The sequence below is a fragment of the Plasmodium coatneyi genome, chromosome 9, assembly GCF_001680005.1.
Source record: "Plasmodium coatneyi strain Hackeri chromosome 9, complete sequence".
NCBI lineage: Eukaryota > Apicomplexa > Aconoidasida > Haemosporida > Plasmodiidae > Plasmodium > Plasmodium coatneyi.
This window is the reverse complement of record NC_033564.1, coordinates 1,357,748-1,370,496: the sequence shown is the minus strand read 5'-3', so window position 1 is coordinate 1,370,496 and position 12,749 is coordinate 1,357,748. Positions and strand designations below refer to the sequence as shown.

Here is a 12,749-nt window from a genome sequence, read left to right as displayed (position 1 = left end):
GTTCCTAAGGGAGCTGTTCCTAATGGAAGTTGTTCCAAGGGAATAAGTTCCAAGTTCAGATTTCGTGTTTAGGGAGGAAAACTCTGTTCCTAGTGAAGGAGTTCCTAAGGAACAAGTTCCAAGTTAAGATTCCGGGTTTAGAGAAGAAGACTTTGTTCCTAAGGAAGAAGTTCCAAGTTCAGGTTGAGGTTTCCTGTTTCGGATTCCTAAGGAAAGCGTTTCTAAGGAAAATGTTCTTGAGGATGATGTTCTGAAGGAATACGGTCATAGTTCAGATTCTGGGTTTAGGGTTTAGGGTGTAATAAATATTTTTCTTTTTTTTTTTTTGTTTTCGTTTTGTGTTAAATTGTTTACATGTTTATGTGTAATTAATATAAGTGGAAGAGAAAAATTTTCCCCACTTCATTTTGATTAGTCGGCATAAATTTTTTTATTGACGACCCAAATTATATGTTCATTAAATTTTTCTGTTACACAAGTTTTAATCTTTGTAATTTTTTGTCCTTAAATACTCTTTGTGAAAAGGTAAGCATCTTTTTCCTTTGTCTTCGTATCCCTTTGGGTGTTTCTTCCTCCACGCATTTATTTAAACATATAAATGTAGGAAAAACAAAAAATATTAAGAAAAGAACAAAAAAAAAAAAAAAAAAAAAAAAAAGGGAAAAAATGTTTTTTTTTAGAGGGGTGAAATGTTTGTTCACGCAACAGCAATTACTACTTCAAACCCAAGTGTGAAATCCTACACATACACCCTAAACGGTGAAATCCTACACATACATCCTAAAATGCGAAATCATACACGCATTAAATATTAAATCCTACAATACACCCCTAAAATGCGAAATCCTACACACACCCGCACTGATTCATTCACCTTAATTTTTTGTTTTTTTTTTTCTTTCATTTTTTTTCGTTCTTTTTCTTTTTTTTTTTCTTTCTTTTTTTCTTTCCCCTCTTCTATTCTTCTAATATGAATTTTTTTTTCTTTTTTTTTTCTTTAGTCTTATTCCTTTTTTTTTTTTTTTCTTTTCTTTTTTCCTTCCTCTTTTTTTGCTTTTTCATTTCCTTTTTTTTCTTCCTTTTTTTCACGCTTTTTTCCATACTTCTTTCCTCAACAATTTTTGTGCTATTTTTTTTTTATTCATTCACATTGAGTGTTCTCACCAAAGATCCAAAGAAAGCAAACCAGCAGCATTATATAGGAAGTGTGTCCTTATCACTGTTCGTGTACCCTTCTGCCTTTTTTTTCTCTTTTCCTTCCATTTGTATGAGTATGAATGAATCTGCATGAAGAAGGAAAGAATACTCCCGAAAAGGGGACGCAAAAAAAAGGAAATTCGGACCTTTACGGAAAGAGTATTTATATATTTAAAAAAAAAGAACGAACAAATTATTAAGATTAAAAAAATTACAAACATAAAACTTTATAATAAAAAAAAAAATATAACATATTTTGGATACATCAGTAAAGAAGAAATTTACCAAACAAGTCAAATGAAGTGCTAAAGAAAATTTTACACTTCCACTTATATTGATTACACAGAAACATGTAAACAATTTAATACAAGAAAAAAAAAAAAAAAAAAAGAAAAAGAAAAATATTTATTACGCCCTAAACACTAAACCCGGAATCTCAACTTGCAACCTGTTCCTCATGGACATCCTCCATAGGAACATCTTCCTTAGTAACATCGACATTAGAAACAAAGTCTTCTTCCCTAAACCCGGAATCTGAACTTGGAACCTGTTCCTTAGGAACTTCTTCCGTAGGAACAAAGTCTTCCTCCCTAAACCCGAAATTTGAACTTGGAACGTGTTCCCTCAGGAAACACCTTCCTTAGGAACAAAGTCTTCCTCCGTAAACTCGGAATCTGAACTTGGAACCTCTTCCTTAGGAACATCAACCATAGAAACTTGCTCCCTAGGAACAAATTCTTCCCCCCTAAACCCTAAACTTGAACATCGAATCTGTTCCTTAGGAATATCAACATTAGAAACTTGTTCCTCGGGAACCTTTTATTCCTTTATGAATTCGCTTTCCATAAATTCTCGAACCAAAATTTCAAAAAAGTCCTCCTTCGTCGAATGCAAATCCCGTTTTTGACATTCGTCTAAAACTTCTAAATGTATATCAATAATGGTACGTTGACCAACACGACGACCAGCACGGCGACCAACAACCTGCTTTTTTGGCCTCTTGGTTCTTCCTTCTTTGGGTGCAGATCTTGGTTGTTTTCGTTCCTTCACTAAGGTATATTCATGTGGACCATCAGCCTGGTCGTCCACATGATCCATAATTTGTTCTCCCAAAGTTGGACCACGTACTTGATGAGCTCTTTTGTAACGTCTTCTTTTACCAGGCAAGGCAAAATACTACAAAAAAAACAGAAAGGAAAAAAGAAAGAGGGAGAAAATAATCTTTCAGGTGTAAAATGCTATTATTATGATTATAATACCCATTATAATATAAGAGCAATGTGTGCATCTAAGGTAAAAAAAAGGAAGGATTAAAAGATGTGTGTTCCCATTTTTTTCCTTTTTTTTTTTTTTTTTTCTTACCTTCCAAAGTAAGTAGGTCACAGCAGAAATACCAATTAGGACAGGAGCCAAAGGAAAGTAAGGAAGAAAAGGTTCGATCATCCCCTCCTTCCAACTACCCCTTCCGGGGAAGAATGGTAGAACATTCCAGGTCTTCTGTTCAGGTGTTAATTTCCTTGTTGCTGCCGTTGATGATGATGTTCGTGATGGTGTTTGTGGTGGTCCCGTTGGTCCTTGTGGTTTTCCTGGAGGAGGTGGGGGCTGTTGTCCTGGACCTGGTCCTTGGCCAACAGCTCCACCTCCACCACCCCCAGAAGAGCTGCTAGCATCTGCACTGCTCTTTGAACTGATAGAGTCAGGTTGTGCGGATGAAGAGTGCGAAACAAGCCCATTCTCGCTAGTTGGAGGGGGAACAGCAGGTTCAGAACTGGGCTGAGGAACACTCTGTCCGGGGGAGGTATGGGACCCACTTCCAACCTGGACATCCTTATCTTCCTTTGTTACCCCTGTGGCCTGTAAACCATCTACAGTAGGTGAAAGATAAGTAGAAAAAAGACAAGTTGAGTATAATCAATAACAGTAAAATTAGGGAATATTCCTTTGTACCCTGGTGCACATTTATCGGAAATGTTTGTTCTTCCCTTTGATTATTATTACCTGGATCCATTTCTCCCTTGGCAGGGATAGTGACAGCGGGAGTATCATCCTTACCTTTTCCTCCCAAACCACCTTTGACTTCCCCACCAGATGAACCTGCTTGGTTTAGATTGGATTTGGAATCTTCGGGTTGAGGTTGAGGTTGTTGTGGTCCCCCGGGAGCTGCCGGTAGAGCTGGTTCCCGCGGGGGGGTTGGTGCCGGTAGGTCATTAGCTCCCTGTCCATCAGGTGGTTTGACGGGGAGAGGTGGTATATTATTTCCTTCTGCACTAGCATCCTTCCTACTGAGATGGTCCGCACCTTCATTCTGATTCTTTGCCTCAACTTTTTCTATATTCTTCTGAAGTAAGTCATTTAAATTCTTATGTACCTGCATTAATATATTTCTTATAACACTAAGGTCCTCTCCTGCTTTCTCTACTCTCTTTAATACTTCCTTTATAGCATCCTTCTCCCAAGTTTCAGTATCCTTCCTTATGCTTGGGTCTCCATCCGTACCACTTATTCCTAATAATTCTAAAGTCCCCGGTTCATTTTTCCTCTCCTTCGGACAACTTGTCTCCCCTGCCTTCTTTATTCTGTGTAGTTCACTATTCCCTTTCTTCACTTCCTCGAACCCAATTTCTCCCTTCTTCTCATAGTCATTTATCCATTCATCTAACTCTTTCCATATTAGTCTTCCCCCAATTCCTATACTTTCATTATCTACTTCGTCACATATTCCACTTCTATCCTGAATTCTGTGCATTTCTCTCATACCTTCCACAGCTCCTTTGACAAGGTTGGCCACTTTGTCTAGGTCACAATGTGTTCCTAGCATTCTTGTCATAGTCACTCTTCCAACTAAGCACCTAAGATAGGACTGCAATTCTTTTTCCTCATTACTTACATTTCCTTTCCACTCCTTCGGTTTCCATATCCATCTTAAGGTATTATCCCATTTCTGCTCTAATCCGCCTATCCAGTTAAACATTCTTACCAACATTTTGCACAATTCCTTCTCCTTATTCTCCCCTAGTACTTGCTTCTCATTATCATCCTCATATGCACACAACAACTTCTCTTGGTACGCATCCTCCCCTATATTTTTCATCATACTATTGAATTCCATATTTAAATCATTCCATATAAGATCCTATAAAATAAATTATCGTGAACATATATATACATATTTTTCCTTCTTAAACTATACTATGAATTTCTCCTAAACACATTACTTCTATATTATCACCCTTCTTCTCTTCCATTACTAAAACTTCATTACCCCAATTTTTTCCACATCTTTCATACCCCGTGCTCGTATCCATAGGTGTAATAATTTGGATAGAAATAGATACTGCCCTGTGGTGACTGTCTTTTCCTTTGTTTCTTTATGTTGCTGTTCCCCCTCATTGGTACTCTGTGTATTACTCTTCTGTCCGTTGCTTCTATTACACGCATCTCTGGGAACCATGCTATGTATTATCTGTAACACTCCGTTCCTTCCCTTTATCTTCTGGAGTATTAGATTTTGAATATTTACATGGTTAACAAACACAATTTTAATATTCCCATTTTTACATTTACTGCAACTTCCTTTATCCCCAAGAGCATCACATAGCTGGTCCATTGCATGAAAAGCACGCTCCATAATTTTATGAGCCCTACAATACATTGTTCCGTATGCGTATAACCACACTTGCCTTATAACACACTGGATATATTCTTTTATTTTTATACTCTCAGGACTTCTATCGAATGAATCGTTCATTTTTTCCTCTAGTCCCCACAATTTTGCTACAACGAACGCACATCCATTCATTTCATCTTCTGTTAGCATCTCTTTCCCACTTTCTGCTCCTTCACAACCGGTCTTCCCAATATTCATATTACCTTCCCCGACTTCACCATGCATTTCTTCAATCCATTTTTTTATAATTTCCAGTAGTTTTTCCTGCAAGTGAAAAGAATACATTTATATTCAAGGTTCGCACAGAATATACATTCCATCATTATACAAAGGAATTATTTCCATATTCAAGCTTATACTATGATTCTACATATACTCCTTATTAAAGCATATTACCTCTGTGCGTGTCCCTTCCCCTCCATTTTCTTTAATCCATTGAGCCTTCAATTTATCGAAATCTACGTCCATTGTATTATTCCTGCAACACTATTCTTCATTCTTATATTCACTTATGCTTATTACATATTTCTTATATTAAATAATTAGTGCTCTCATTGTACAATAACACTGTACATAGTTCTTCTCTACTTGCTATATCATATTACTTTCCTTCCACCTTAATATAATAGACTGAATTATTACATTTCCCCTTTCCTTCATTAATCTTTGTATACATCTATGTTGACAACATTCTATAATATATGAAATACTTCTACCATTATACTCACATGTTATTCTTCGATCTTACATTATTTATACTTCTTAATTTAAGTACTGTAAATTTCTAACGAATCTAAGGGAAAGGGTTTTAAATTGAAACAAATTGATCCATACTTAACAATAAAATATACATAGGGAATTTTGAAAATGTAACACAATGCCACATTCGAACCCTTCCTTTTTTAAGGTTCCATGTATATGTGAACCTTGTATTCCCTTATTCAATATTCAATATTTCATATATTATTCCTTCATTTTGATCCTTGTTCACATTCATCTGTACAAAATAATATTTTTATGTTCAATAGAAATAAAAAAAACTAAAGAAAGAAAAATAAAGTGCGCGCACAAAATTCTATCACTCATTTCTTATATTTCTCAAAAAAAAAAAAAAAAAAAAAAGAGAAAATTTCTTGTGCACTTATTCTTCGACACGCATCTATATATACGTTATATGCTCCCTATACCCTGTTTACAGTTTCTTCCCATAATAATTAACTCCCTTCCTTTTTCTTATATTTTTATTCATATTAATGGAAGTATAAAAATATAGTCGAAGATATTGTCAATAACACATTGTTAATAAATTAATAATAAAGCAACAAAATTTTTATAGAACTATAGGGTACCAGTGTCGGAAGGGAATTCACCCAGAATGAAAGTCCTTAACTCAATTTTTACACCACTAAAAATATTCCCATATTTATATAAAATACATATTTTCCTGAACAAATATGAAATCAAAAAAAAAAAAATATAGAGAATCGCAGAACACCTCATTGTTCTATATCCTAATACTTATCTACATATGTTGTATAGGCCCCATTTGTTCAAAATAAACTGTTCTTAACGTAAGTCCCCTTCCTTCCTTCTTCTCCTACAAACTTTCCTCTATGTATAATACAAATAAATATTAAATAAGTAATTATCATACGTATGAATTATTAATAACTTTAGGCAAAGTAAAAAGTGCACCTAGGGAAAAATTTCAGGGTTCAGGGTTTGAAGTTTAGGGTCTTAGAACTTTGTAGGAAGGTTTTGATGAACGGCAAGGAAGGAAGGTCTAAGGAGGAGGAACGAAAGGAAGGAAGAAGGTGGTGTTAGGTGGTTGGTGGGTTGTTAGGCGGTAGAAGGGTTGTTAGGTGCTAGGTGGTAGGTTGGTGGAAGGAAGGTTGTTAGTTGGTGGGTTCTTAGGTGGTTGGGTGGAAGGGAAGGTTGTTAGTGGTGGTAGGTGAAAGGAAGGAGGGTCTGAGGAAGGAAGGATGTCTAAGGGAGGAGGAATGGAGATCTAGTTGGAGGAAGGAAGGGGAATATTCCGCCCTTCCGCTTCCCTCGCTCTTCCTTTGGATGTTACATTTGATGATAACCCATATTTTTCCTTGACTGTTTTTGCGGTGGACCTTGTTGCGCACTTCTTGTTCTGGAAGGTTGTGTAATATTTGTAGTGTAGAAAGAAGAATTGTCTTCTGTTAAATTGGATGACGAACCCACTCTGGAATTTTTTTCTGAACTTCCTGTGAAATCCATTGTGGAAGTTTCTTCCGTTAAATCGTCAATGTTGTGTTGTGTGGTAGATCTTTTTCCTCTTCTATTGCTTCTATTGTTGCTGCTGTTCCTTCCTCCTCCTCCAAAGAAGGTGTTACGTAAGTCAGAAAATAAGGACGTATACTAAGGAAAGGAAAAAAAGGGAAGGGTGGTAATTTGTATATATATGTATAGTGTATAGTCTTATTTATGTGTATTTCTTGTACTCTTAAATGTGCAATATGATAATTACAATCGTAACTTTAATAGTAATTATAATTACCATTATAATTACAATTGTCCATTATAATTGTTGTAATTAATACTTACTTTATATAATAAGGAAGCAATTAATGGAATTGCTACTGCTGTTGCAGCTCCAGAAGAGATGGCAGTGGTGCCGGAAAGGAGGGATGTTGATGATGAACCATCTGTTTCACTTACTTCAGTTACTGCTGCAGCAGCTGCCGCAGCTGGAGAACCTGCACCAGCAATACTACCTGTTGCAGGGATAGCACCTGGAACACCAGTACCAGCTTCTTTACCTGCCTTAAGTTCATCATCCTCCTCAAGTTTCTTTGTTTCTGTGGGGACTTGTGAACCAGAACCCGCTTTTGCAGCTTCCTGTGGACCATGTCCTTCTTCGGTTTCAGACGTAGCAGGAGAAAGACCACCTGAGTTTAAGTAATAAATACAAAAAAAGAGAAGAAGAGGAGGAAAAAATAATATGGGTGTTGGTTAAGTACAAAAGAGAAACAGTATAAATTGAAGTGATAATAGAGAAGGAGGAGGGGGGCAGAGGGAAAAAACCAACCACATGATATGAAAATGTTTCAAATGGTGCTGTGTGTGACGTGTGTTCCGTCTGGAGTGTTCCCTGTGGATGGAATAATATATTTCCTTTCCTTCCCTGCCCTTCCCCTTATATATATATATAGGAATTACTTACCTCCATGAGTTACAAGTCCTTCCTCCTGCTCATTTTCACTTCTTTCAAGTTGTGCAGGTGGTGTAGTGCATGTTAGTTTTTGAGGTGGCCCATACTGCCCACCCACGCTGTTCTTTCCCCCATTAAATTTGGGACAAAATTGATCCCCGCCAACTCTATCGCAATCATTACTTAACTGGGAATGTGCTTTTCGAGCTGCCTCAAGGGACTGTGTGCACTTACCATTATTGTAATATTTATAACATTCCGGGTCCTTGTGCAACTTATGGTAGTCATAGTACCAATCAAATAGATTCTTTGCATGTCCGAAAAGGTCCTTGTTTATGCCATCGTACATATTAGTGCACTTACATCCAGATTGGAATTTTTCCAGCTGCTGGTAAATTATCTTCATAACCATTGAGAATTGGCTTCTTTCCCTAATTTTATCCTTTATTTTGTCACCCAACCAATAATATAAGAAATGGCAGCGATCATAATAGGATTGATTACCCACCTGTACTTTACATGTGTTATAATAGTTCTTTACAATTAAAGGAGCCAGGTCCTTATCAATTATTTGTCCTACACTTAATGCCCACTCTACATTTTTCCTCACACCTTCTTTACAGTACTGCGCCCCCATTTCACTGCGCGTCTGGCAATCATATCTATTCTCGAATCCACTGTATATTACTTGTGAGGGTAATGTTACGGAACCGCCTGCCTTCTCCTAAAAATGTAATAAAGTAGGGAAGTAGAATGTACATTTAAGTGAGTGCTCTTCCCACATATATATGTGTACATTCCTTACTTTTATTTCTTTTACATTACGTATAAGATACTGCATTTGTATTTATAAAATTTATCCATACGCTAAGTAAGGAGTGATCAACATGTGTAGCTTCCGCTGGTGATGGTCTGGCTGGTGTGCGACTGCCACCATGCTGGCATGTCAATGGATTCGGTTCGTTATATTCCCCCCTCCCCCCATCCTTTCTCTTAAATTTGGGACAATATTTATCTCCGCTAGCGCTTCTACAATATTCACTTACTGTTTTATATGTTGATTCAGCTGTACTGTACAAGGTTTTCCACAGCTCTTGGCACGTGTCCCCACTGCAATATTTACTACACTCCTGCTCATTCCCCAATAGCTTATTATAGTTATAGTAATAGTCATGTAGTATTTTAGCTTGGTCGAAATGTTTCTTCCAAATACCTTCGTACAAATTGGTGCACGCACATCCAGGGAAAAAATCCTTCAGTTTTCCATAAATTACCGGCATAACCATTGAGAGAGGGCTTCCTCCCTTAATTTCTTCCTTATTTATTTTATCACCTATCCAGTAAAAAAAGAAATAAGGAAGATCAGCATCCCCCAGCATATCTAACCAATTCCCCCTTCCTCCGTTACATAAGTTACAGTAGTTCTCTGCAATTTTTTTGGCCAAGGTGGGGTCATTAATATTGTACGTCCGTAATGATGTTTTCACCTCCTGTTCCAGATCACCCTGTCCCCCTGGTTTCCTCTGGAATATACACCTTTTTCCTCTTCCTCGGTCTAACGCATCGTATACATCCTGTGAAGGTAACTTATCAGAAGCGTCCTGCTGAAAATATAATTAGGAAATTATGTGTGTATACATATCCATACATATACATACATTTTCACTATTATTATATGACATACATATGGAACATTATATATATATATATATATATATATGTGTACACATATATACTACTATGTTTATATATACACATTTTTAATAATGGAATGAACTTTGTATTATTCCCTTTTTACCATGGTTTCAGGTATACCCTCAATATATAATTGAATTTATGTTAAAGATAGTGTTTATTTGCTTATGTAGTTTAGAAATACATATCAAAGTTCTAATGGATTTATGACGATTATGAAATGAATGCGTATTGAATTTTTATTTTTTCGAATCCCTCACAATACACAATGTTTAATTTTTCAAAAAATGATAATCCACCATCCACATGCATTGAAATCATCATGTGCATAATTAAAAGTAAAAATAGCAATGAACACACATAGAACGGTAACAAAGTAAAAAAAAATAAAGAACGAGCTCTACTCCTCTTCTCCTCCCCTTTACTACTTTCTCTTTCATTATATATTACTCAATTCTGCATGATTCCTATAAGTATATAATTCAGTATACACATATTCTTCTCTTGCATTCATGATCACGCCATAATTATAATTTCTCCTCTTACTTTTATTCCTTTTTTGATGATTACACTACAAATGAACTCATTCAAACCTAAGGTGTGTATATTATATAAGCTCCCCTTTCCCTTTTTAGTGCACATTCGAGTTCATCTTTTTTTACCTACCCTCAACCCTTCTTTTTCCTTTCCGATATGTACACGGTGAATACACCATTTATATATGTCATGTATACATTCCATTGTGGTACGTACTTCTGCCCTCCCTCAACACAGGTTGTACTTTTAAGCTTACATGCGCCACATTCTTTCCTAAACCTACTTCCTTCCTTTCTTTTTTCCTTCTCTTTCTTTTCTTTTCTTTTCTTTGCATATATCCTCTTTTCCTTTTTCTTTTTCTTTATTTCTTTTTTTTTCTTTGCAAACATTCTCTTTTCTTTTTTTATGCTTTTTATCTTCTTGCATGGACCCTCTTGGGCGCACCCCCTTCTTGGGTGGCTAAAGTAGCAGGCCATATTGTTGTTCCATAACCTAAAAAAACCCTTAGGTCACACACCCTGAACTTTTCATTCTAACACCACCAACCCATATTCTTACACTCCTAAACCCTTCATTCTAACACCCCTAACAACGCACGTTCCACCAACCACCCTAACAACAACATCCTACCACCAAGCACCACATAACAACCTTTCTTCCATCTACCACCCCTAACACAACCTTCCATCCACCAACGACCCCTAACACAACCTTCCTTCCACCTACCACCTAGCACAACATTCTTTTCACCTACTACCAACCACCTAACAACGTTCCTTCCACGTACCACCCACCTAACAACCATCCCTTCCACCAACCACTTAACAATCATCCTTCCTTTCACCCTACCATCACTAACAACCTTCCCTTCCTTCCACCACCTTAACAACCCATCTACTACCCTACCACCCCTAACAACCCGTCCTTCCACCTACCACCACCCTAACAACCCACCTAACATCCTTCCTTCCCTAGACTCTTCAATTCCTTCTGTAGACCCATCCTTTCTTTCCTTAGACCCTCCTTTCCTTCATTCCTTCACAATCTTAATTACTTTTTCTTTCTTTCCTTCTGTTTCTTTGTTTCCTTCTTATTCCTTCCTTTCCTTCCTTCCTCCTTAGAGCCTTTCTTCCTTAGAACACTTCCTTTCCTCCTTCCTGAGAACTCCCTTACTTCCATCCTTCCTTCCTCCTTAGACCTCGTCCTCTAAGCTCCCCTAAACCTTGGATATCCTCTATGTGTACTTATTGTTTTGTTAGCGTTACTTCTATTTTATATTTTTCTGAGTTTTTCTGCCAATGTCTTATTATCATTTCCCCAGTAGTACACTCACTTTATTAAAGAATAAGTGTACATACTTTTTATATATTTTCTTCATTTCTCTTCTCCTTCCTACATCCTTTCTTCATTTTTTCTCTTCCTTCTTGCCATTATGCACCCTTTGGCATTTAACTAGGAGCCTATACTCTTCAACCTAAACCCTGAACCCTGAAACCTGAACCCTAAAAACTAAACCATAAAGCCTTATCCCTGAACCTAAACCGTAAACCCTAAACCCCTTTATTCTAAGCTAGCTTTGTTGGCTGTAAGTTTCCTGTGATAATTTTTTCTAGGAACAATATTTATTTCTGGCCGCATGTGTTAGCACTTTTTATGTTGTAGTTCATTTATTCCGATAGTTCCTCGAATTTCGCATAACATGAAATTAAATAAGGGATAAAGGGAGAGGTGGAGAGGGAGTGGAAATTGAGAATTATTAATGTTAAATACATGGGCCTATACAAAAAACACGAGTATGTATTAGGCAATAATGGAAATTAACTTTCTACTGCGATTTTTTGGTTTTAATATTTTATTTTAGTTAGGGGAAAATGTAAATTTTGAATATGCTGGAGAGTATTCTTAGTGATATGCGCATTTAGTTTAGGAATTGTTAATTTGGTGTGAAATTCTATTACAATATTTATAGTTCCTCTTGTTGCAGGAGCCCTTCTCTCCTGTTCGAAATTTATTGACAATGTGTTGATAAGAACTTTTATTTAAGAATTATATTTTTAACAATTTTATTTTGAACAATATTTATTGTTTTTGACAATAATTTCTTTTTAGTGATTTAACTTTTTTTTTTCGTCAATTTTTTTTTATGAGAAACTTTTTTTAACTTAATTTGGAGGGAACTCATTTTAGGGAATTCTCCTGCGAAGGATCTTGTGCTAAGCTTAAGCGTAAAGTTCCATATAATATGAGAGATGAGGAATAAGTAGTGTGACTAAAGGGGAAATATATATATAATATATGTACAATGAAGTTCTGTAGAAATATATGAAAGGAAAGAATGAAGGAAAAATGAATGGAAAAAAAAAATTCCCCACATATACTACATCTGGAAAGAAATTAGTCAAAACAATGATAATGTGGGTGGAAGGAAAATGTGCTGCAAGAAGAATTTGAGGCATTACTATTTCCTAATTT

General features: G+C 36.3%; 1 protein-coding gene across 1 annotated transcript; it reads right to left on the bottom strand.

Moving 5' to 3' along the window:
* Nucleotides 1-2,016: 2,016 nt before the first annotated feature.
* On the bottom strand, nt 2,017-4,306 carry PCOAH_00026040 (SICA antigen; the record flags this gene model as incomplete). Its single annotated transcript, XM_020059409.1, has 3 exons — nt 2,017-2,373; nt 2,560-3,062; nt 3,250-4,306. 3 exons carry the CDS (start codon nt 4,304-4,306, stop codon nt 2,017-2,019), a joined length of 1,917 nt encoding a protein of 638 aa, XP_019915068.1.
* Nucleotides 4,307-12,749: the final 8,443 nt, after the last annotated feature.